The 27,653-nt window shown below is 36.5% G+C and overlaps 1 protein-coding gene across 7 annotated transcripts in view; it reads left to right on the plus strand.

The window, feature by feature from the left end:
* SNTG1 (syntrophin gamma 1) overlaps window positions 1-27,653 on the plus strand; it is an 894,682-nt gene that overhangs the window by 519,921 nt on the left and 347,108 nt on the right. For all 7 annotated transcript variants that reach the window (XM_081070081.1, XM_081070082.1, XM_081070080.1 and 4 more), the window contains one exon: window positions 22,425-22,507. In XM_081070081.1, the coding sequence (XP_080926207.1) occupies window positions 22,425-22,507 (83 nt within the window). The remainder of the gene's footprint in view (window positions 1-22,424; window positions 22,508-27,653) is intronic.

Here is a 27,653-nt window from a genome sequence, read left to right on the forward strand (position 1 = left end):
TTTCCACGGACAGTGTTTGAGGGTTCCTTTTTCTCCACAGCCTCTCCAAAACTTGTTTCTATTTGTCTTGATGATAGCCATTCTGACTGGGGTGACGTGATATCTCATTGTGGTTTTTATTTGCATTTCTCGATTATTAATAATGTTGAGCATTTTTTTTTCATATCTCTATTTGCCATTTGTATGTCCTCTTTGGAGAAATATCTCTTCAGGTCCTCTGCCCATTTTGCAATTGGGTTGTTTGTTTTTTTGTTGTTGAGTTGCATAAGTTCCTTTTATATTTTGTATATTAGTCCCTTATCGGAGGCACTGTTTGCAAAAATCTTCTCCCATTCAGTTGGTTGCCTCTTTGTTTTGTCGATGGTTTCTTTTGCTGTGCAGAAGCTTTTAAGTTTCATATAGTCCCATTCATTTATTTTAGCTTTCACTTCCCTTGCCTTTGGAGTCAAATTCATAAAATGTTCTTTGAACCCAAGCTCCATAAGTTTAGTACCTATGTTTTCTTATATGTAGTTTATTGTGTCAGGTCTTATGCTTAAGTCTTTGATCCATTTTGAATTAATTTTGGTACGTGGTGACAGATAGCAGTCCAGTTTCATTCTCTTGCTCATGGCTATCCCATTCTCCCAACACCATTTATTGAAGAGGCTGTCTTTCCTCCATTGTATGTTTTTAGCTTCTTTGTCAAAAACCATCTGTCCACATTTATGTGGTTTTATTTCTGGGTTCTCCATTCTATTCCATTAGTCTATGTGTCTGTTTTTCTGCCAATACCATGCTGTTTGGATTATTGTAGCCCTGTAGTACATGCTAAAGTCAGGCAGTGTGATACCTCCAGTATTCTTCTTTTTCTTAAGATTGCTTTGGCTATTCGGGGTCTTTTGTGGTTCCAAACAAATCAGATGATGTTTTGTTCTATTTCTTTAAAAAATGTCATTGGGATTTTGATGGGGATTGCATTAAATCTTTATATTACTTTGGGTAATATGGCCATTTTAACTATGTTGATTCTTCCAATCCATGAGCACGGAATGTCTTTCCATTTCTTTGTGTCTTCTTCAATTTCTTTCAAAAATGTTTAATAGCTTTCAGCATATAGGTCCTTCACATCCTTGGTCAAGTTTATTCCTAGGTATTTTATTCTTTTTGCTGCAATTGCAAAAGGAATTATTTTTTGTATTTCTTTCTCTGAGATTACATCGTTATTATATAGGAATGCAATGGACTTTTGTACATTGATTTTGTAGCCAGCAACTTTACTGTCTTCATTGATGGTTTCTAATAGCTTTTTGGTGGAGTCTTTAGGGTTTTCTATATATAGAATCATGTTATCTGCAAAGAGTGATAATTTAACTTCTTCTTTCCCAATATGATGCCTTTTATTTGTTTCTCTTTCCTGATTGCTCTGACAAGGACTTCCAACACTATGTTGCAAAGCACAGGTAATAGGGAACAGGCCTGTCGTCTTCCTGAACGTAGAGCAAAGGGTTTCAGTTTTTCACCATTAATTATGAAATTAGCTGAGGGCTTGTCATATATGGCCTTTATTGTGTTAAGTTTTTTTTTTTCCTTCTATACCTATTTTATTAAGTGTTTAATCAAAAATGGAGGTTGTATCTTGTCAAATGCTTTTTCTGCATCAATTGATTTAATCATATGATTTTTGTCCTTTATTTTGTTTACGTGACGTATTACATTGATGGATTTGAGGGTGTTGAACCATCCTTGTGCCCCAGGAATAAACCCCCCTGGTCATGGTGAATAATCTTTTTCATGCATTGTTGTATTCGATTTGCTAGAACTTTATTTAGGATTTTTGCATCTGTATTCATCATATATATTGGTCTGTAGTTTTCTTTTTTTGTGTTGTCCTTACCAGGTTTTGGTATCAGGGTAATGTTGGCCTCATAAAATGAGTTAGGGAGTACTGTCGCTTATTCAATTTTTTGGAAGAGTTTGAGCAGGATTGGTATTAGATCCTCTTTGAAGGTTTGGTAGAATTCACTGGTGAAGCCATCTGGTCCAGGACTTTTGATTTTGGGAAGGTTTTTGATGACTGATTCAATTTTGTTACTGGTGATCGGTCTGTTTAGATTTTCCAGTTTTTCATGGTTCAGCCTTGAAGGCCATGTGTTTCTAAGAACTTGTCCATTTCTCTTAGGTTATTAAATTTGGTGGCATATAGTATTCTTGGTATGATTCTTTGTATTTCTGTGGTGTCCATGATAACTTCCCCTTATTCATTTCTGATTTTGTTAATTAGTGTCTTATCTCTTCTTATGTTAGTGAGCCTAGCCAATAGTTTGTCAATGTTGTTAATCTTTTGAAAGAACCAGGTCTTTGTCAGATTAATTTTTTATATTGCCGTTTTGTTCTCTATTTCATTTAGTTCTGCTTTGATTTTTGTTGTCTCCTTTCTTCTGCTGACCTTGGGTTTCACTTGTTCTTCTTTCTCTAGTCCTGTAAAGTGCAACATGAGGTTATTTATTTGGAATTTTTTTTGTTTCTTCAGATAGACCTGTAATGATACAAATTTCCCTCTTAAAACGCTTTCCCTGCATCCCAAGAATTTTCGTAGGATGTTTTTTCTTTGTCCTTTGTTTCTATGTATCTTTTGATCTCTCCTCTAATTTCTTCTTTGACCCCGTCGTTCTTTAAAAGTATGTTGTTTAATCTCCATGTATTTGTGTTTTGTCCTGCTTCTTTTTGCAGTTGATATCCAATTTCAAACCTTGTGATCAGAGAATATACTTGGTATGATTTCAATCTTCTTAAATTTGCTGAGGCTGATTTCATGTCCCAATATATGGTCTATCCTTGAGAATGTTCCATGTACACTCAAAAAGAATGTATAGTCTGATGTTTTAGGATGAAGTGCTCTATATATGTCAATTATGTCCATTTCATCTAATATGTCATTTAGGGCTGCTATTTCTTTATTTATTTTCTGTTTGGGTGATCTATCCTTAGTTGTCAATGATATATTTAAGTTCTTAGTATATTTGTGTTTTGGTCAATTTGTCCCTTTAGTTCTGTTAGTAGGTGCTTGGTATATTTTGGTGCTTCCTGATTGGGGGCATAAATATTGATGACTGTTATGTCTTCGTGTTGTATAGTCCCCTTTACCATTATGAAATGTTCACCTTTTTCTCTTGTTATCTTTTTCATTCTGAAGTCTCTATCATCTTATATCATTATGGCTACACCTGATTTTCTCTGGATACCATCTGCTTGGAGTGTCAATTTTCACCCTTTCACACTGATTCTACGCTTGTCCTTGTAGCTGAGATGTATATATACGATTTTCTTATACTTCTTTGTATTTCTGTGATATCTGTTGTTACTTTTCTTTTATTTCTGATTTTATTTATTTGTGTCCTCTCTCTTTTTTTCATTTGATGAATCTGGTTCATTATTAATTTTATTTATCTTGTCTAAGAACCAGCTCTTGGTTTCACTAATTTTTTTGTTTAACTCTATTTTGTTTATTTCCACTTTAACTTTTATTATTTCCTTCCTTCTACTCGCTTTGGTCTTTGTTCTTCTTTTTCTAGTTCCTTTTGTTGCAAGGTTAGCTTGTTTGAGATTTTTCTTGTTTCTTGGCAAAGGACTGTATTGCTATGTATTGCTATAAAAACACTCAGAACTGTTTTGGCTGTGTCCCATAGATTTTTTAGGTCATTGTGTTTTACATATAATTTTTCTCAGGATATTTTTTATTTCTCTCTTGATCTTTTCATTAACTCATTCATTGTTTAGTGGCATGTTGTGTGTGTTTTTCCCTGTTCTTGTTGTGATTGACATTTGGTTTTATCATTGTGATCAGAGATGATGCTTGATATGATTTCAATCTTTCTAAATTTATTGAGACTTGTTCTGTGGTCTAATATGTGGTCTATCCTGGAATACACACATTTGTGCTTGAATAGAGTATATGTTCTGTTGTTTAGGAGGGAAATAGTCTAAGCATATCAATTAAATCATCTGGTCTAATGTGTCATTTAAGGCCACTCTTTCCTTATTGATTTTGTGTTTGGAATGTCTATCCATTAATGTCAATAGGGTGTTAAAGTCCTGTGATTAACTGTGTTAATGTCAATCTCTCCCTTTTTTGTCCACGAATATTTACTTTATATAGTTAGGTGCTCCTTTGTTAGGTGTGTAAATGTTTATATGCATTATACTTTCTTGTTGGATCGATCCCTGTATCATCATGAAATGTCCTTCTTTGACTCTTGTCTTTGACCTTTGTCTTAAAGACTATTTTGGCTCATATAAGTATTGATACTCCAGTTTTTTGTTTTTGTTTTTCCAACTTCTATGTGCATGAAATATCTTTTTCTATCCAATTTACTTTCAGCGTATGTTTGTCTTTTGATCAGAAGTGGTCTCTTATGGGCAGTATATGCATGAGTTTTGTTTCCTTATCCATTTAGCCACACTCTATCTTTTGACTGGAGAATTTAAACCATTTATTATTTTACTTTTAGATACTTATGTATTGTTGTCATTTATTATTTATATTTTTATCTTTTTTTCATCACTCATCTTCTTAAAGAAATCCTTTTAGCATTTCTTGTAATACTGGTCTGATGGGGATGAAATCCTTTATGTTTTGTTTGTTTGTTTGTTTTGTTTTGTTTTATTTTGTCTGGGAAGCTCTTTATCTCTCCTTTGATTCTAAATGATTGCTTTGCTGTGTAGCATAGTCTTGCTTTTATGTCCTTGCTTTTCATCATTTTTAAATATTTTTTTTAATTAAAGTTTATTAGGGTGACAATTGTTAGTAAAGTTATACAGATTTCAGGTGTACAATTCTATATTACATAATCTATAAATCCCATTGTGTGTTAACCACCCAGAGTCAGTTCTCCTTCCATCACAATATATTTGATCCCTTTTACCCTCATCTACCACACACCTCCCCCCTTACCCTCTGGTAACCAATAAACTATTGTCTGTGTCTCTGAGTTTTCATTTCTCATTTGTTTATCTTGTTCTTTTATTTGTCCTGGTTTATATACCACATATCAGTGAAATCATATGGTTCTCTGCTTTTTCTGTCTGACTTATTTAGCTTAACATCATAATCTCAAGACCCATCCATGTTGTCACAAATGGTCCTATTTTATCTTTTCTTACCGCCAAATACTATTCCATTGTGTATATATACCACAACTTTTTTTATCCATTCATCTATCGAAGAACATTTTGGTTATTTCCATGTATTGGCCACCATAAAAAATGCTGCAATGAACGTTGGAACACACTTGTCTTTATGTATAAATCTTTTCAGATTTTTTTTGGTAGATTGATTGCTGGGTCATATGGTAATTCTATTATTAGTTTATTGAGGAACCTCCACACTGACTTCCATAGTGGCTGCACCATTCTGCAATCCCACTAACAGTGTATGAGGGTTCCTTTTCCTCCACAGCCTCTCCAACACTTGTTACTATTTGTTTTGTTGATGATAGCCATTTTGACTGGGGTGAGCTGATATCTTATTGTCATTTTTATTTGCATTTCTCTGATGATTAGTGATGAGCATTTTTTCATATGTCTATTTGCTATTTGGATGTCCTCTTTGGATACATGTCTCTTCAGGTCCTCTGCCCATTTTTCAATTGGGTTGTTTGTTTTTTTTGTTGTTGAGTTTCATGAGTTCCTTTTATATTTTGGACATTTGCCCCTTTTCAGAGGCACTGTTTGCAAATATCTTCTCCCATTCACTTGGTTGCCTCTTTATTTTGTCAATGGTTTCTTTTGCTGTGCAGAAGCTTTTAAGTTTGATATAGTCCCATTCATTTATTTCAGCTTTTATTCCTTTGTCTTTGGAGTCAAATTCATGCAACGCTCTTTGAACCCAAGGTCCATAAGTTGAGTACCTAAGTTTTCTTCTATGCAGTTTATTGTTTCAGGTCTTACGCTTAAGTCTTTGATCATTTTGAAATAAATTTGCTTTCATAATGAGAGATAAAAGTCCAGTTTCACTCTTTTGCATGTGGCTTTACAATTCTGCCAGAACCATTTATTGAAGAGTCTGTCCTCTCTCTATTGTAAGTTTTTTTGTCAGAAATTATCTGTCCATATATACATGGTTTTATTTCTGAGTTCTCCATTCTATTCCATTGGTCTATGTGTCTGTTTTTCTGACATTGCCATGCTCTTTTGATTATTGCTGCACTGTAGTACAAGATAAAGTCAGGGAGTTTGATACCTCCAGGATTGTTCTTTTTTATTAAGATTGCTTTGGCTATTTGGGATCTTTTGTGGTTCCAAACAAATCTGATGATTTTTTGTTCTTTTTTTAAAAAAAATGCCATTGGGATTTTGATGGGGATTGTATTAAAACTGTATATTGCTTTGGATAATATTGACATTTTAACTATGTTGATTCTTCCAATCCATAAGCACAGAATGTCTTTCTGTTTCTTTGTGTCTTCTCCAATTTCCATTAAAAACATCTTACAGTTTTCAGCATATGGGTCCTTCACATCATAGGTCAAGTTTATCCCTAGGTATTTTCTTTTTGTTACAATTGCAAAAGAATTCTTTTTTTTTTAAATTTCTATTCTGAGATTTTGTTGTTAGTATATAGGAATGCAGTGGAATTATGTACATTGATTTTGTACCCGGCAACTTTATTGTATTCGTTGATTGTTTCTAATAGTTTTTTGGTTGCGTCTTTAGGGTTTTCTATATATAGCATCATGCCATCTGCAAAGAGTGACAATTTAACTTCTTCATTCCCAATTTGAATGCTTTTTATTTCTTTCTCTTGCCTGATTCCTCTGGCAAGGACTTCCAACACTATGTTGAAAGCAGAGATGATAGGGACAACGCTCTCGTGTACCTGAACGTAAAGCAAAGGGCTTCAGTTTTTCACCGTTAATTATAAGATTAGCTGTGGGTTTGTCATATATGGACTTTATTATGTTAAGGTATTTTTCTCTATTCCTATCTTATTAAGTGTTCAATCATAAATGGATGTTGTATCTTGTCAAATGCTTTTCTTGCATCAATTGATATAATCCTATGATTTTTGTCCTTTATTTTGTTCATGTGATGTATCACATTGATGGATTTGCAAATGTTGAACCATCCATGTGCCCCTGGGATGAACCCCACTTCATTGTGATGAATCATCTTTTTAATGTATTGTTGCTAGAGTTTTGTTTAGAATTTTTACATCTGTATTCATTAGATATATTGGTCTGTAGTTTTCTTTTTTTTTCTCTTTTTTTTTTTTTTTTTTTATGTGTTGTCATTACCAAGTTTTGATATCAGGGTAATGTTGGCCTCATAAAATCAGATAGGGAGGACTGTATCTTCTTCAATTTTTTGGAAAACTTTAAGCCGGATTGGTATTAGATCCTCTTCGAAGGTTTGGAAAAATTTAGTAATCCTGGACTTTCGTTCTGGTGAAACGAAAGTTTTTAGATTTTCCAGTTCTTCGTGATTCAGCCTAAGAAGTCTATATGTTTCTAAGAACTTTCCATTTTTTCTTGATTATTGAATTTGGTGGCCTATAATCCTTCATAGTATTCTTGGATGATCCTTTTTATTTCTGTGGCATCCGTGATAACCTCCCCTTTTTCATTTCTGATTTTGTTTATTAGTGTCTTCTCTCTTTTTTCTTAGTTAGTCTAGCCAAGGGTTTGTCAGTTTTGTTAGTCTTTTCAAAGACCCAGCTCTTTGTCATATTATGTTTTTTTTATTTTCTTTTTATTCTCTATTTAATTTAGTTTTGCTCTGTTTTTTATTATTTTCTCTCTTCTGCTGACCTTTGGTTTCATTTGTTCTTCTTTTTCTAGTTCTTTAAGGTGTAACGTGAAGTTATTTATTTGGCATTTTTCTTGTTTCTTGAGATAGGCCTGTAATGATACAAATTTCCCTCTTAAAACTGCTTTCACTGCATCCCAAAAATTTCGGTACGTTGTATTTTCATTCTTGTTTGTTTCTATGCATCTTTTGATCTCTCCTCTAATTTTTTCTTTGACCTGGTCGTTCTTTAAAAGTATGTTGTTTAGTCTCCATGTATCTGTGCTTTTCTCTTGCTTTCTTTTTGCAGTTGATATCCAATTTCAAAGCCTGTTAATCATAGAATATGCTTGGTAAGATTTAATCTTCTTAAATTTGCTAGGGCTAGTTTTATGTCCCAATATATGGTCTATTCTTGAGAATGTTCCGTGTACACTAGACAAAAATGCATAATCTGATGTTTTAAGATGAAGTGCTCTATATATGTCAATTATGTCCATTTCATCTAATGTGTCATTTAGGACACTAATTCGTTTTTTTTTACTTTTTAGATGATCTATCCATAGCTGGCAATCATGTAGTTAGGTACCCCAGTATAATTGTGTTTTGATCAATTTCTTCCTTTAGTTCTGTTAGTAGATGCTTGATATATTTCGGTGCTCCCTAATTGGGGCATAAAGATTGATGACTGTTATGTCTTCTTGTTGTATAGTTCCCTTTACCATTATGAAATGTTCATCTTTGTCTCCTGTTAACTTTTTGACCCTGAAGTCTGTTTTATCTGATATCATTATAGCTTTTGCTGATTATCTCTGGATACCATTTGCTTGGATTGTCAATTTCCACCCTTTCAGTTTGATGCTATACTTGCCCTTGTAGCTGTGATGTGTCTCTTGGAGACAGCATATGGTTGGGTTTAGTTTTTTTATCACAACTGCCTCTCTGTGTCTTTTTATTGGTGAGTTCAGTCCATTTACATTTAGGGTGATTATTGGTATGCGAGGATTTACTGTCATTCTATCTTTAGTTTTCTGGTAAGACTGTTTCTCCATTGTTTTGTTTTGCTTTTTGTTGTCGTTTGTTATTTCTGTGTGGTGGTTTTATATGTTTTCTTTCCTCTGTTTCTTCTTTTATTACAGTATATATTTCAGTTCTGGATATTTTTTGAGTGGTCACCCTTAAGTTTTTGTAAAAGAAAGTTTGATATTTAAAGTATTCCAGTTTCTTCAGCACTCTTCCTTTCTCTATTCCCATATTCCAGTTCAGGCCTTTACTCTCCCCCTTTTTATGTTTTGGTTGCCACAAGTTGTCCCTGTTGATGGTGGTCTAATAGCCTCCTTTACTATTTCTTGTAAAGCAGGTCGTGTATTAGAAAATTCCCTCAGCTTATGTATGTCTGGAAAGATCTTTATTCCTCCTTCATATCTAAAGGATATCTTTGCTGGGTATATTATTCTTGGCTTATAATGTCTCTCTTTCAATAGTTTGAATATTTGGTTCCACTCCTTCCTGGCTTGCAGAGTTTCTGCTGAGAAATCTGATGATAATAGAATGGACTTTCCTTTGTAAGTTACCGTCTTCTTTTCCCTAGCTGCCTTGAGGATTCTTTCTTTATTATTGATTTTTGACAGCTTCAATACAATATGCCTTGTAGAACGCCTGTTGGGGTGAGGTAATTAGGTGTTCTATTTGCTTCTTGGATTCGAGGATCCAGGTCTTTCCACAAGTTTGAAAAGTTTACATTGACTATTTGTTTTAATATACTCTGTTCCCTTCTCTCTTTTTATTCTTCTGCTGCTATGCCCATTACTTTTATATTGCTCTTTCTGATGAAATCAGAATGTTCTTGTAGAGTTCTTTCATTTCTTTTAAGTCTCAATTCTCTTTCTTCTTCCATCCATGTCATTTCCAGGTTTCTATCTTCGATGTCACTGATTCTTTTCTCCATCTGGTCAACTGTACTACCTAAGCTGGCTATTTCATTTTTCATTTGTTCTATTGAGTTCTTAATCTCCAGATATTCTATTTGGATTATTTTTTTTTGAAATTTCAATCTCTTTGTTAAAATATTTATGTTCTTTGATTGTGTTTCTGAGTTCATTAAATTGCTTTTCTTTTTTTTCTTGCATGTCATTGAGATTTTTTCATAACTGCAATCTTGAATTCTCTGTCTTTTAAGTCACATATTTCCATGTCTTTAAGTTCATTTTCTGGAGACTTTTCACTTTCTTTCTGAGCTGTCTTGTTGACTTGGTTATTCATGGCAATTATTGATTTTTTTATTTCTATTTCTAGACATCTACAGGAGTTAATTCTGCCACAGGTTGGTAGGAAGAGGTCTTTCTGTTGTTTTCCAGTATGTGTTGGTAGAATGTTTTATTTTCTCTCTGACTACAGCCTTTTATTCTCTCTCACAACGTGGTGTTATGTTTTTTTCTGCACTATTGCAGCTTCTCCCACAATGGGGGTATTCCCATGAATGTGGGTTTCTCCTCTGTTCACAGTTCTCCTGTGTCATAGGGCACCATGTCCTTGTGGGGATGCAGAGAGCTTTTGGAATTCCAAAGGTCTTCCTGCACCAGATTCAGAGCCCTTGTGTTTCAGCAGTTCTGTTTACTCCTGCATGGATCCACCCAGATCGGTGGGGACAAAATAGGGTTGGGTTCTGAAAGGTGACCCACAGCAATGACAGTGACCGTCACCACAGCTAGTCCTGCTTCCACAGCTCCCTTCCCTTTGCCAGAACTAGTTGGGCTGCAAATCTGTGTGTGGACTACAGTTCTCAGAAATGCAAATATTCGATTCTTTTGATCTGATACTGCTACTGTTCTGCTTTTAGCACTGTGCAAATGTGGGCGGGGTGAGCTCTCAGAGGTTAGGGAGGGGGCGGATAGTCTCAGACCCTAAGGCTTCTGTTCTCTGTGGCAGTGAGGCCTTAAAGCACCGTTTTCAGCTTTCATCCCTCAGTCTTTGCTCCAAGGTCTCTGCCGTGAGCGTTGGGTTCATCTGTGTTATATGCTGTCCCCTCAGCCCTATGAGCCATAAACGGAGCCCTAGCAGTCTGAGTTCTTCCGTCTCCTGTATCTGCAGTAGTTTCGGGATGCAGCGAGCATGGAGCACAGAGCTAGGTTTGCATCCTGTGCCCCCACGGTTGCATCTCTGCACTTCTCCCTTCCAGCTTCCCCTGCTCACGCAATTTGCCCACCTTTAGGTGAATTCAGTAGTGAGCCTCTTTGTCTTGCCTGTCTGCTCTTCAGGGAGTCCTTTATGGAGTTACAGTTGATTGATTTGTTGTAAATTTTAGGGGAGATATCCAGAGGCTCACCTCATGCCACCATTTGATGATTTTTTTTTTTTTTTTTTTTTTTTTTTTAACATTTCATGCCAATCCTTTCTGGCCTGCAAAGTTTCTGTTGAGAAATCTGCTGACAGTCTAATGGAAGCTCCCTTGATAGTTTCTACCTGCCTCTCTCTTGTGATTTTTGACATTCTCTCTTTGTATTTGACTTTTGGCATTTTAGTTATGGTATATCTTGGTGTGGGCCTTTTCAGGTTCATCTTATTTGGGACACTCTGTACTTCTTGGACTTTCATGTCTTTTCCTTCACTGGGCCAGGAAAATTTAAAGTCATTATCTCTTCATCAGGTTTTCGGTCTCTTGCTCTCTCTCTTTTTTCCTTTCTGATACCTCTATTATGTGAATGTTGTTATGCTTGATGCTGTCCCAGTCGTCCCTTAAACTATCCTAATTTTTAAAATCATTTTGCTTTTTGTTGTTCCAAGTAATTTTTTCTGCTCTCTTGTCTTCAAAATCACTGATATGATTTTCTGCTTCATCTAATATGCTGTTGACTCCTTCTAATGTATTCTTCCTTTCAGTTATTGTATTCATCATTTATGATTGGTTCTTTTTATCTCTTCTTTCTCTTTGTATAAATTCTCACTGAGTTCATCTATTCTTCTCCTAAGTTCATTGAGCATTGTATAACCAGTGTTTTGAACCCCGTATGTGGTAGACATCTTCCCTCCATTTCATTTAGTTCTTTTCTTGATGTTTTATCCTGTTTTTTACTTGGATCATGTTTTCTTATCTATTCATTTTTGCCTTCTTTGGTTTATTTCTACATATTAGCTAGATGTCCTACATCTCCCAGTCTTGGCAGCTTGGCTTTTTCTAGTAGGTGTCCCATGGGGCTCAGTGTTACACTATTCCTGGTCACCTGAGCCAGGTGCTCCAGGGGGGTTTGTGTGGATTGTTTTTGCCCTCCTGTTGTACCCTGTTTCTCTGAAAATAAGACCTAGCTGGACAATCAGCTTTAATGTGTCTTGTGGAGCAAAAATTAATATGAGACTTGGTATTATATTATATTATATTATATTATTATATTATATTATATTATAAATTATATTACATTAAAGACTCAGTCTTATATTATAGTAAAATAATACTGGGTCTTATATTAATTTTTGCTCCAAAAGACACATGAGATCTGATGGTCCAGCTAGCTCTTATTTTTGGGGAAACAATGCAGTTGAGCCTTGATTGCTTTTGACATCTCAGTTGGTTGAATTCACTCTCCAGCTGCCTGGTTATGAGGAGTGGCTGTGACTATAGCAGATGAGCTATTGTGTGGGGGCTGACCCCATGGATTGGGATTCTCTGTAGAGTGGCTCTGATACCTTCTGAGTCTACCCTATGGGTATGTCATTTGTAGAGCTAATTGGGTGGTGCTCTGGTTGGTCTGAAGCTGCTCATCGGGTGTGTTTGTTCACAGGCCTCTTGTGAGGGCCTATGGTGCAATTTCAGGACAGCCACTGCCTGTGCCAAGCCCAATGTCACCAAATATAAGCGGCAAAGTGATATGTGCCTGGTAGCTGAGTGTACTAGGCTTGGAGCCACCAAAGAGAGGATGTGTTGTGAAACGATGTTGGCTTCCACTCATGCCAGGATGGGGCCTATTAGCGTGAGACACAAGGCACACTGAGGCCAGTTGCTGCTTGTTGGGAATTTGTGCTCCTTTCAGAGCTTGTAAGGAAATCAGCCTCATGGGTCAAATCTAACCACTTGTGAGGAAAGATTCAGACCTGTGTATGAGTTTTTGGAGAGGGTTCTCAGGGAATCACCTAGTGGAGTTAGCATTATTAGCCAGTTTGATGGAGTCTCAGATTTGGTGCTCTCTAGTCCCTGTTGCCCATATGGTGGGGAAGCTAAACAAAGGAACAAAGGCACCTGCCAGCATTTCCATCCAAGCCAAAGCTGCCCCTCTTGGTGCTTTCCCTAAAGCCAGACAACTGAGTTCTTCCCTGTATATTCCTGGAGCTTTTCAAGTTGCTGCCCCTGGAACTCATAGTGAGTCATTTGGTCAGTAAATAAGTCCATGCTTGAGTCTTTTAAGAAGAGCACCTGGAATGCCAGCAACTCTTCATCTCCTCGACAGAATCCCTGCTGATTTTCACATTCAGATGTTGTGTGGACTCCTCTTTCTGGCACTGGTGGTCTGAGCTGGGGAGCCCAGTTTGGGGCTTGGACCCCTCACTTTTCATGGGGAAACCACTACAGCTGAGGTATCCCTTCCTTCTCTTAACTCATACACATTGGTGTGGGACCAACTTGTTTGACTTCTCCACCCCGCCTAATAGTCTCAATGTGGCTTCTTCTTTATAGTCTTTGTTATGGTAGCTTATTTAGCTAGTGTTTAGGTGGTTCTCAAAGGTGGATGTTCTATAATTTAGTTGTAAATTACAACTGATGTGGTCATGGGAGGAGGCGAATATAGCATTTATCTACTCCACCATCTTGACCGCTGTCTCAATTTTTAATTTTGATAAAGTTTGATTTACCATTCTGTTATTGTAATTTTTGTTATATATACTTATTCCTTTCTGTATCTTCTGTGAAAAATAATGGCTTACCCCAAAGTTACAAATATATTTTCTTAAATTTTTCTTGGAAGATTTAGAGCATTTGCCTTTATATTTAAGTTTATAATCCATCTCGTATTACTTACTTTTTTGTGTTTGAGGTATGAATCAAGAATAAAGGAATCATTTTCTTATATCCATGAATTTATGTGTCTACTTTTTCAGCAAAACCACACTGATAATTATTATAGCATTACAGGAATGCTCATTGTATTGTTTGAGCCTAAGAGATACTGTATTTTTTTTACAAATTGACAGTTTGTGGCCACCCTGCATCAAGTAAATATATCAGTGTCATTTTTCCAACAACATTGCTCACTTCCTGTTTCCTTGTGAAATTTTGGTAATTCTCACAATATTTCAAACATTATTATTATTATTATTATTATTATTATTATTATTATTATGTTTCTTATGGTGATCTGTGATTGGTAATCTTTGATGTTACTATAACTGTTTTGGAGCTCCATGTACCATGCCCATATAACATGGTGAACTTAACTGATAAATGTCATGTGTGTTCTTACTACTCTACCTGACTGGCTGATCCCTCATTTCTCTCCCTCTTCTCAGGCCTTCCTATTCTCTGAGACACAAAATATTAAAATTAGGCCATTTAATAACCCTACAAAGAGCCTCAAAGAATTCAAGTGAAAAGAACAGTCACATATCTCTCACTTTAAGTAAAAATCTAGAAATGACTAAGTTTAGTGAGGGAGGCATGTTGAAAGTCAAGAAAGGATGAAAGGTAGGCCTCCTGCACCAAGCAGTTAACCAAATTACCAAGGAAAAGTTCTTGAAGGAAATTCAAAGTGCTACTCCGGTGACCATATAAAAGACAACAAAGTTGTCATGCAGGGCGGCCTGCGGGGTCTCAGCTCCTGCTCCCCACATAAGAATGCAGGATGTGGCTAGGTCAACAAGGAACACCCATGGAGACATAGGTAGGGGAGTAATACCACTATAGTCTCACTGGAGGCTGGATGCACACTACCTGCAACCTGCTGTCCGCTTTTCTGCCTGTCAACCGACCAACTCCCCTCCCCAGCGCAGCTGCGACAGTTATATCAGTGGCCAATTGGCTAACTAGCTATAGCTGATGGCCAACTAGCCACAGCCGACATCCATCTACTACCCGAGCCAGCACCCCTCCACGTGAGACTGAGAGCCTGGAAACTGCTCTCTGGAGCTCTGTCTCCACTCTCCACCCCTCCAGAGTCTCTCCTCACAATCTACGCAACAAGCATCTTCCTCAAGGGTCCCTGTGCGAGGACCCTGGTGTATGCAATATGCTGGACACAGCCAGGGTTTCTCAGGGCACCACAAGTCCTTCTGGGCACAGCCAGACTTCCTGGACTTCTTAGAGTACCACCAGTCTCCTCCTGGCACGCGGTACAGTTGCACTGTAACCACGCCCCAGGGCTGTGGCAACACTTGAGGCGGGTGGCGAGCATGCCCTCGTGTCACCGCTTTCACCACTCGGATCCGGAGACGGAACTCTCCTACTGATGTCTGTAAGCTGAGGCCATGTAGCACACCCACTCTTAGAATGTACTCTGGAACGGGGGAGACATAAAGCTTGTATGTATGAGGGGGAAGCCTTCCTATACCCAGTGGTAAGGAGACAACTTTTACAGTCACAGTCTTTCCCACATAGCCATCAATGCAGATTGCTGGTCCGGGGAACAGTTCTGGATTCCCATAAACAAGACTGCAGTCTTTGCCAGTGTCAACTAGGGCTAAAACCCTCTGCACATCAGAAGGGGACCAATGTATGGATAGTCCCATGTGTGGCTTCCGGTCCCTGTTCATCTCCTCTGACCGGGTACCTTGGCCCCACCCCTAATCAAGCTGAAGTGAATCAGCCTCAGGCGGCCTCATGAAGTCCTGGAGGAACACGGGTCGTGCTTTCTCACACTTCTCCTTTAGGCTTCTCCGGAATTGCTGTTCCGGACGCAACTGTTTCCAAAGTTCCAACAAAATGCATTGAGTTGTTGGTCTATTTTTTCCTGATTGACCCCTGCTTCCATGAGATCATACCACATCTGTGTGCGTGTTACTCTTTGAGGTCCGCGACCTTGCCCCTTTACTTTTGATTTGGACTTCCAGGTCTCAACTGTTCGGACCTCCTATCTTAACTTCCTTCACCTCTGGCTTTTAACATCCCCTAGGGTGGCCATGGCAGTTGTAACTTCAGGGATCCGCCACCTAACATAGGATGTAAGAATGGTGACCAAGGATCCAAAAGCACTCGCAGGTGCAGTATCCAAAACCAGATTTCTCATGCTGGCTGTAAAAGGCTCATCATCCGGCCCCTGCATATTAGGGTTGAAAATAGCATGTCTCATACCCATTTCACGGATGATTTGAATAAATTCCATATATGACTGCCATTGCCTCACAGTGTCTGGCAGCTCGCTAGCCTCTCCCTATACTGTGCGTACCGCAGCAGCGAGCCACTCAATTAGAGAATGGTTGCCCTGGTTTTGGGCCAATCTATAGCAATTCTGTAACCTTTGTCATAGGGACGGATGCACTGTCATAAAGGCTAGCTTTTCCATCTCACCTGGGGAGCAGAGAATGTTGTCTGCTCCCTCATCTCATATAAAAGTAATAGCCAAGCCAAGACTGGCCTTCCAGGGAGCTGTCAGTACTGCCTCCCCTGCTGCTGCAACTCAGTGGGAGTGTAAGGGGTGTAGGTTGTGAACTTAGTCTCAGCTGGGTTGCCTGCAGCAATGCCCCCTGTGGCCCAAAGATTGCTCACGTTTAACCCTTTGCATCAAGATTGGCTGGGCTGAGCTACATTGTCTCCACTCGCTTCCTCCACCTCTGCCTCGGAGTCTCCACTATGAGGCCCCTCTTCTAACAGTCAGACCAGTGCTTCCAGCACCTCCAACCGGTACACCTGGTCCGGCACCTGAGCTATTTCATTAGGCACATTTTCCATGTTGAGACTCAAGGCCGTGAGGAACATCCAGACCACGCAGATAGCAGTAGCCTTTGCCTCCTCCAGCAACCGCTCAGCCAGAGACTGCAGGGCCCTCTCCACCCTGGCTGGAGAGCCATCCATGTCCTCCCACCCCTCCTTGGGGGTCCAACTCCTGAGAACAGTGGCCACCGGACACCACACACTTTGTGGGGGCCACACGTTCTATTGCCCAGGTCAGACTGCATTCCTACCTGGTCAGAATCCTGCTGGCTGTGTCAGGTGTCTGAGTGGGTGGAGGCCTCCATATAAGCTGTCCACAACTCTAGGAGCCCACAGCAGCAGCACACCAAAAGGAAGACGACACTTGCTCTGGCCAATAGGGCGGCGTGCCATCCGGAGGTTTAAGTTTCCCAGGCAGACCGCGCCTCCTGTTCCTGGTGTCGTTCCTCAGGGGCCTTCTGAAGCTGAGCTTTCACAGGCACAAACTGCTCCACCATCCTTCAGTAGGCCTTGACCAGCACCACATCGTGCTTGCTGCGCCATTTGTCATGTGGGAGACCCTGCTCGCTGCACCATGTTTCATGCGGGGCGGCCTGCAAGGTCTCAGCTCCTGCTCCCCACATAAGAATGCAGAATGTGGCTAGGCCAAAAAGGAACACCCACGGAGCCATATGTAGGGGTGTCATACCACACTATAGTCTCACTGGTGTCACTATAGTCCCAACTGGAGGCTGGAGTCACACGACCTCCAACCTGCTGTCTGCTTTACTGCCTGCCAATCAACCGACTCCCCTCCCCAGTGCAGCCATGGCAGTTATATCAGTGGCCAATAGGCTAACGGGCTACAGATGATGGCCAACTAGCCACAGCCGATGGCCATCTTACATGGAGAATATTCTGGAAATAAGCCAAGCCATTCACAACATTCACTTAAACCAAAGCCCAATCCAGAGGAAAACCTTAGTTCTTCTCAATTCTATGACTAAGAGAGGTGAGGAATCTTCAGGAAAAAAAGTTGAAGCTAGCAGAGGTTGATTCATGAGGTTTAAGGAAGAAGATAGCTCCAAAACATAAAGGTACAAGGTGAAGCAACACATGGTGATGTAGAAGCTGCTGCAAGTTATAAGGAGACTTTAAGATAATTAAAGAAGGTGGCTACACTAAACAACAGTTTGTCAATGTAAATGAAACAGCCTTATATTGGAAGGAGATGCCATTAAAACTTTCATAAGTAGAGAAGAGAAGTCAATATCTGGCTTCAGATCTTCAAAGGACAAGCTGAATATCTTGTTAGGGGCTAATGCAATTGGTGACTTTAGATTGAAGCTTATACTTATTACCATTCTGAATAAATCCTATAAACCTTTAAAATTATTCTAAATATACTTTTCTGTGCTCTATATAAATGGAACAACAAAACCCAGACGACAGCCCATCTGTTTCTATTTACTGAATATTTTAAGCCAACTGTTGAGATGCATTGCTCGGAATAAAAAACAAAAAGATTTCTTTCAAAATATTACTGCTTATTGACAATGCAGCCAGTCACCCAAGAGCTCTGATGGAGATGTACAACAAAATTAATGTTTTCATGTCTGGTAACACAACTTCCATTCTGCAGCCCACGTTTCATGGAGGAAATTTGATTTGAAAGTCTTATTATTTAAAAAATACATTTCATAAGGCTATAGCTGTCATGGATTGTGATTCCTTTGATGGAGCTAGAGAAAGTAAACTGAAAACTTTCAGAAGAAGACTTGCCCTTCTAGATGCCATTAAAAAGCATTTAGGAGACAGGGGAAGAGGTTGAACTACAAACATTGAAAGGAATTTGGAAGAAGATGCCAACCCTTGTAGATGACTTTGAGGGGTTCAACACTTCAGTGGAGGAAGTAACTGCAGATATGTTAAAAATAGTAAGAGAACTAGAATTAGATGTGGAGCCTGAACATATGACTGAATTGCTGCAATCTTATGATAAAACTGTTATGGTTGAGGATGTTCTTCTTATGAATGAGCAAAGGAAGTCTTATCTTGAAATCAATCTACAATTGGCGAAGATGCTGTGAATAATGTTGAAATGACAACAATGGATTTAGAATATTATATAAATTTAGTCTGTAAAGCAGCAGTGAAATATGAGAATATTGACTTCAATTTTGGAGGAGGTTTTACTGTGGGTAAAATACTACTATCAAACAACATTTCATGCCACGGAGAAATAATTCATGAAAGGTAAGGTCAATTAATGTCAGAGTCAACTTCATTGTTGTCTTATTTTAAGAAATTGCCACAGAAACCCCAACCTTTAGCATCCACCACCCTGATCATTCAGCAGCTAACAATGTTGAGACAAGACCCTCCACCAGTGAAAAAGATTACAATCTGCTAAAGGCTCTGATGATGGTTAGCACTCTTTAGCAATATTGTTTATTAAGGTGTGTACATTTTTAGGCATAATGTTATTGCAAACTTAATAGACTACAGTAGTATAAACATAACATTATATGTACTCACTTTATTGCAGTGGTTTAGAACTAAACCCACAATATCTCTGAGGTATGCCTATAATGTCTTTAAAACATCCCTTAGGATAGGTTCTTCAACCTTGCAAAATTTCAAGATCAGTTGGTTATTATAAATCATTTACATTACTGCATGCATTTTAGAAACAGCTTGTCAATTTCTATTGAAATAAACCTATTATGATTGTAAATGAGACTAAATTGAATTTATAGACAATTTTGAAGGATTAAGTCCCTTAACAACTTTAAATCTTTTAATCCATGAACATAATATGCCTTTCCATTTATTTATATTTTAATTTTTCTCAGCAATATTTTAGTGTTTCAGTGGGGAAGTCTTGCATATCTGTCAGTAAATTTATTTTTAAGCATTTTGTTTTTGTATTTTATTGTAAATGGCATTTATATACTTTAATTTCTAATTCTGTTGCTAACACATAGAAATACAATTTTACATATTGTATATTCTGCAATATAACTTAATTTTCTTATTAATTTTAATAGGACATTTTATACATTCTTTAAAATTTTCTACATATAATATTATGTCATCTGCAAGTAATGAGTTTGCCTTATTCCTTTCCAAACTATATGCTAATTCCTTTTTCTTTCCTCTTGCAATGGCTAGGACTTCCAGTTAAATGTTGAATAAAATATTGGAAGCCAACATCCTTCTTTTGCTAAGGACGTCAGAGGGGAAATTTTCAGTCTCTTACCATTAAGTATGATTTTAGCTATAGGTGTTCACAGATGCCCTTTATTAGATTAAGGAAGTGCCCTTCTATCCCTTGGTCACTGAGAATTTTTCTTTTGTTTTCTTTCATTCTTTTTTTAAAATATAAGTTGATGTTGAATTGTCTCAATTTTAAAAAATCTATCGAGATATATATTTTTATTTTTGTATTCTGTTGATATGGTGACTTTTTAAAAGTGGATTTTAAATGCCAAATCAAGCTTGCATTCTTAGGATAAACACCACAAGGCCATAAAGTACTGTGGGTTTTTTATTATTATTATTACAGGTTTTAATTTGTTAATATATTGTTAACTTTCTTCTTTTGTAATTTTGGTAACAACTTTTTCATTATTTTTGTCCACTGCAATTAAGTTGTCAATGTATTTGCATAAAATTATTAATGAAATCCTTTCATTTTTCCTTTTAATATGTGTTGGCTTGTAGTAATGCTGCCTCCTGATATTGGTAACTTGTATTTTTTCTGTTTCTTACTAGATAATTTTTACTATAGGTTTTATTAATCTTTTCAAAGAACACACATTTGACTTTGTTAATTTTGAGTATTATTTTCTATTTCATTTCTTTCCACTTTTATTTTATTATTTTCAGTGTTGTATTTGTTTAACTTTCTCTTCCATTTCTAACTGTTAAGATATAAGCATATATCCTTGAATTTTTGCCTACCTTATATTTGTGCATGCATTTAAATCTTTACATTTTATTCAAAAGACTGCTGTATATGCATTCACAGAATTTGATATGTTACGTTTTCATTTTATTCAATTCAAAATGGATACAAGTGTCACGTCCAGGGCAACACAGGCAGAGATCGAGAAGGGGTGGCGAAGGATTAAGAAAGTAAGAAACAGAAATCAAGAAAGTTATGAAATGGGCCAAGGGTATTACAGCCTCAAAGAACTGAGAGCCCCAAATCAGGCCTGCGCCTTGTGGCTTTTATTGATGCACACACAAGAAAGCAACATTGTTTTCTCCAAGGTCTGTGAATTTCACACATTATACTAAGAAACTGATTTGAACTAATTACCCTTGCCTGCAAACAGCTGAACCGTCAGTTTCAGGATGTACCTCCCCAAGAGACAAAACCTTTATGCTGAAACTTACTGAAATGGATAGAGGAGAACTGATGTTATTACACTATTGAATCTCTTCCCAAACAGGTTGTGGGAAGGAATGCAGCCACAAAGGCAGAAGCTCTCCATAATTGGGAGAAGGTGGGGGTCTATGCCCACCTCTACCAACCCAGTGGGTTTTCCTGTTGGTCCTCACTTGGCTGTGCCTTTCTTGAGTTGTCCCCTCCCCACCCCACGGGAAATCTTACTCGTCATTGACTAACGAGCCATCCTCCAGGGACAAAGAGGAAGATATAAGGTGTAAGCACAAAGGTGAAGCAAAGTCCCTGAATGGATTAGCCTCACAGACTCTCCTTTTTTTAGGGGTCGGTATGAGAGAAGAGATGGGTAGGCTGCTGCGTGACAACATACAAGCATTGAAGTAATATGTGTGTGTATTAAAATTATTGTCTCATAAGAGAAATGTAGATAAACGTCAACAGGAAAATGAAGCTAAAATAAAGTATGAAATCTTTAAAATTTAAAGTGTGGAAAAACTGTATCTATGCTGGTATAGCAACAAAGAATATGAGTCCCTTCTGAGCATCATGAAAACTACAGAATTTTAGAGTAATAAAAGAGGTGAACAAAATCATTATGTTTTGAACTCATTGTTTAATATGTTAGGAGTTTTTACTTATGATGCTGATTTTTTAATTTAAGTATAATATTCCAAATAAAAATTGAGTCAATTAAATTAAGAACTTATATTCACGAACATTAGCAACTCCAGAAAACTTAATGCTTCTAGAAAATGTTAAATAAAACAGAAAACAAGAAATATGTATTCTAATTCTAAAACCAAATTATAGACTCTGAAAAAATAAAAAAATTTTTGGCCCCCATTTTCTCTTTAAAAAATAGATATTAGTACGTTTCTCATTAAGATCTAACATGAAGTATTTAGTTGCAGTTTCACAAAAATTAGATATCAATAATGAGGGTACTTCCAAGTATAATATATACCAAGAGCATTTGTAGTGACAGAGCACAGGCAAACTTTTTTTGCGTCATGGAAAATTATGGTATCTAATGACAGAATTTGCCAGTGGGTTGAAACATGACATTATGTAGAACTTTGTAGGCAAACAAAACTATTATAAGTATGTTTCATAAGTACAAGCCACTATGGATAATGGACTTACTTTTTATAAGGTTATGTATTTTCCTTAAAAAAGCTTTCAAAGTTCTGAAATCAATGATCAAGACTTGCAGCTCTCTTTCAGTGCCCTAATAAATTTAGACAGCTAGCTTACTTGCAAAATGTACATTGATATAAGCACAGTAATTTTATTTTATTACCTAATTTACGTGATAAAATTGGGTATGCTGAAGTACACGTATATAATGTGGAACACATTAGTTTAGAACAGTTTCTCATTCTGACCAGTGGTGCATTGTGTTTTTGTTTCCTGTAGGTGCTCCAAGTAACGAGAGCAGTGGCACCTCCTCTCCTCTTTGTGACAGTGGCTTACATCTCAACTATCATCCCAACAATACGGTAAGATGACTGAAGCATAGTTCAGATTAATAAGATTACGTACACACATGCACACGCACACAAACACACACACACACACAAAATAAAACAAACAAACAAAAAAAAAAAAACAAAACCCAGGTCAATATGTATATTTATAGTTTGTAAAAACTGCTATTGAATCTGGTTTGAAATCCTTGGTTGCTTCATCATTAATTATGATAATCCAGGAAGGAAAAAGTAAGTAGGTCAGTTAGTTTTTTAATGTCACTTTTCTCCTCATGCATCTGTATTAAGCCCTTTGTAAGCTATAAATACTTTTAACTTCAAAAACTCATGTATAACATCATATAATCATTTTATAACATTGCATATTACATGTAATTTCGTGCTCTAAATGATTTGCCATGATTTTTAAAATAATTTTTTCTATTGAAATTATTTAGCTAAACTTAGCTATTTCATTTGCCTTTTTTTTTTTTAGAATTTATCAGAAATCTTCATGCATATCAAGGAATTAATGCATAGTGAAAAAATCTAAGCTACACATTATGTTAAATGTAATGAACTTTAAACACATATTTAGTAATGAAAAATTGACATGTGTGTTTTAAATATATTTAATAAAATGTTAATTTTTTATTTTTCACTTGTATTTTGGAGTAAATAGGTTTTAAAAAAATATTTTTAAGTATTTTTTAATTATCATGGATTTCACCCTTTAAAATATTCACATAGTCTAAAGACAAAACAATTCTTTATAGTTATATATAAGACTAACGATTATCCCCTGTGCTCACAAACATAAGAGTAGCAGAGCTAACTTTAAATAGGCTTTTATGTTTTTATTCTACATGTTGGGATATATAAGACATATACATTCTTTTTCTGACTTGTATGATTCATCCTCTATTTGAAGTTCTTAATCCAATTGTAGCATTTTACTTCAAAGTAAAATTTTACTCCTTTTGAACATCTTAAGGCCTGAATGGCCTCCATTGTACAAAACTGTATCAGTATTATCCTTAAGCTGTGTGCCTGAGGTCCCCAAGTCTTATTTATTTTAGTATTTATTTATTTACCATATTTGGCTGTGTATAATGTGCTCCTGTGTATAGTGCACCCCGTGTTTCTGGCCCAAACTTTCAGGGGAAAAAAATCTGGTTTTAATTTTTTAATTCAAATTCTTATCTGTTTGCTTTAGGTACTTTTTGTGTATTATAAAGAAATTTTAGTGTTTAGATTTTAACATTATGGTATGAGAAATCTTATGTAACAAATAATTACAAAACACAAGAATAGATACAAGGTACATATCAGTAACAAATTTAAATATGCATCCTTGAAGGGCAAGAACTCTTCGTCATTGCAAGTTTGTCGTAATGTCAATAAAACCGATGATCCCATTCCAGAGTATTATTTTGCATATGGATATCATTATTGATTTCTAGAGTTAACTTTTAACTCATAAGCATAAATAAAATAATTAAAAACATTTATATAGATACAGAAGTACTACCCACGTATAAAGTGCATCCTTATTTTTCCCTCAGAATTTGGGCAAAATAAGGTATTTATTTTCTCCTAAAGAAGAACCCTTGGTAAAACCAAATATTATTTCTCCGAGTATAACCTAACCACATCTGAGTGCATTTTATCTGAGCTTTTCTTTTACTTTTGTTGTCACAGAAACAGTTGTCATACAGAGGTTATCTTAAAATGCTAATCTTCAGAAAATGGCAAGTTCTGAGTCACTTAAACATTGACTTCCTAATGAAAAGAATGAATATATACACTTTGTGCTCCTATCAGCTCCCTTCTCAATTCTACAGACTTACAATCTACAACCAAATCTTCACCTCTTACTTTAGTCATTGCTATGCTGACCTCTTCTCTTCCACTCTAGATGTTCTTGATATTTTCAAAGCCCTTCCAGTTCGCTTTACTGAGCTGTTGTGCACACCCCCAGCTGTTGTGAGCATTGGCTGCCCCTAATTCACAGGGACCCCTCCTGTAAAGAACATTTGCCTAGGAATCAGGGTGTCCCGCCCCATTCCCTGGCATGGCTGCAGCTCAGGACTTACTGATGGGGTGTAAAACCAAACCCTCTTACAGGGCCTCGGCAGATGACATGGAAGCTTTTTTTCCAGAGCCCCATCTCTGGCTAGGTTTTTCCTTGCCCCATTCACTGCTTCCTTTAGTCTTCACAGATTTCTCCTGACAACTTTCCCTCCACATGACAGTCACAGAAGAATCCCCATCTCAGCTCTGCTTTGACAGGAAAGAAGAGCTATTTTATTCAACACTGGGAGAAAACTGACAATATTTTTATCATAATTCTTCTCCTCTATAATAATGAAAAGTAGAGAAGTCAGAGTGGAAGGTCTATGCATAAGAATGATTCTGGTTAACTATAATCATTATGGTTCTAACTCATTCCATTGATGTACAAAACAAATCTATGGAATTCATTTTATGAATGGTGCCTCTATGTCATTGCTTGATATATAATATTCTTCAGGAAATTATAAGTAAAGCAAGAAAAATCACCAAGTAATTCCATAACAGGATTGTTCCAAATAAATTCAGTTGTATAAAATAAAAAACACAGTTGTCATAATTTTTTTTTTCTTACTGGAGTTATGTCTTTCTATTTTCAAAAGACACATTTTATTTCTGTTTTTAGCATTAGGATTGAACATTATTTTGACATTGCTAAAGATCTTTAGGTGTAAGGGAATTAATGGTATTTATCATGATTTTAGACCACAATAAAGACAAATGTAAATTCAAATGAAGTATATTAAAAATAAAGAAAATAATCTCAATGCATTTTAACTAAATGAGTTAAAACTCTACTCTGTGGAAACACTCCTCTAGGGAACAGGAGATGAACTTAATTATGGTTCCTGACTCAAAAGTTTAAAACTCAGATCTATAAAAAATGCATACATTTAACTATAATATAAACGGAAAAGAAATAATGAATATTAGATTAGCATCCTAATATCAGAGAAAAGGTCTGTTAGAGACTTTGAGTATCTGACTTAATTGAGCTCAACAAAAATTACAAACAAATATGTTCTGTTGCCCTTTTGGGAATAAGCTTTCAGGCCTGATTGGATCACACAGATTTACACAGAAAGTGCTATCTTGTGTTTCTCTTCTATAACTTGAATAGGCTTTGATGTAGGTGTAAAGAATGGATGACGTTTTGCTTAGAGATTTATAAAATTAGAAACAGTCAAATGCATGTTATCTAGTTACCCATCACTAAATAACAAAGAACAGTGGAAACTTGTAAAGAAGTGTACATTGTGAATTATGTAGTCTGACAATTAAGTTTGAAAACTTGTCGCAACAATGTTGCTAACCATTTTTGATATCACAGGGATTTTTCATTATGAATTTGTACCAACTGGACAAACAGTTAACCAAGTTTGCTATTTGGAAGTGCTGAAAAGGCTGCATAAGATAGTTAGACAACTGGAGCTGTTCACCAACAATTCATGGCTCTTGCATCATGACAATGCATGACATTGTCTGTGAGGGAGTTTTTAGCCAGTAAACAAATAACTGTATTGGGACACCCTCCCTAATTACCTGATCTGGCCCCCAGTGACTTATTTCTTTACCCAAAGATACAGGAAATATTGAAATATTTTGATGGCATTCAGGACATCAAGGGTAATATGAGAACAGCTCTGATAGCTGTTCCAGAAAGAGTTCCAAAATTGCTCTGAAGGGTGGATTAGGTGCTGGTGTCGGTGCATAGCTTCCCAAGGGGAGTACTTTGAAGGTGACCATAGTCATATTCAGTAATGAGGTATGTAGCACTTTTTCTAGGATGAGTCCATGAACTTAATTGTCAGACCTCGTATATTTTTCACCAAATGTGCATGTATTATAGAAGGTCTCCTTAAGAGACATATTTAATTCACTGATATGCCTAAATCCTCAAATCTATCCTGGACTGAGGTAACTTCATTTTTACTTCCTATGCCTTAATTATTCTCTGAACCAAATTTTGGGTAAGTAGGCACAATTTTGGTTTTTGGAAACAGTATTTTAAGAATATGGCAAAACCACAACTGATAATTTATTAACATCACTTCATCATCTTACAGAAAATTGTAGTCTAGTCTTTTTAAGGACTTCATGTCATCAATTTCAGAGTATAGAGTCATCTTGTTTTCTAGCCAAGGTAGAGAAAAACAATTAGCTTTGTTCTCATCAGGAGACTTAAATTCAGATAATCATCCAGCCAGACTTTTAGAAACATTGTGTTATAACTATAGACCTTTGACAAATACTTTCTAAGCAAATTTCTTAATGAAACTGGATCAGCATTTTGCTATCTATGCAATTCTATTTTGATAAGGTGGTTGTCGCTGAGGTTATTTAATGGCAATACATCTTTGAAATGTGTTAAGTTCTGGAAAACGAGTATTTTAAAGCAAATGCTATATAAATTCTACTTTCTCCATTCATGTTATTAGTAATATGGGACTCAACATTGTTGGCATTGAAGAATAAAGCTCTTGAAAAGTAGTAAAGGCCTTAGAACCATAAAAATTGTTGTGTTTTTAGATCATCTTATATACAATTCACAAAAACTCTAAGATTACTGTTATAGTAAAAGGCAGAAAGCAAATTTATATTGTTTTCATAATTAAAATAAATAAAGATAAATAATCATCAAAATATACTTGGTCTTCCATGAAATAGCAGCTCTATAAAATCAAATATATTAACCCTGATTAATTCAATAGCTGAAGTGGGGCTTATTTGTATTTTTTATAAGGAGGAAACATTAAAGAAAGTGACATTTTACAACTTTGGTACCTAAAGGCCTCAAGTTGGGATGTAAACGATCACATGTATTTTCATATCTGGCAATATATGAAGTGTATTAAATATGATTTTTTAAATTTATCATACTTGTGTGTTGGTGAGTATCATTGTCTTCAGTATTCTATTGCCTATGTCTTTTATGATCTTTTACATTTTCTATCCCATTTGTTCATGAACAAATGGGGAACTATTTGTGCTTTTCAAGAAAGATGAGGAACCATATTAAATAAGTTTCCTAAACTTCTATAGCAAAACTGTAAAATAATCAAGATAGAGATCTGAATTATTTCCATAATTTCACCTCTGGTTATGA

Source organism: Rhinolophus hipposideros (assembly GCF_964194185.1).
Source record: "Rhinolophus hipposideros genome assembly, chromosome: 13".
NCBI lineage: Eukaryota > Metazoa > Chordata > Mammalia > Chiroptera > Rhinolophidae > Rhinolophus > Rhinolophus hipposideros.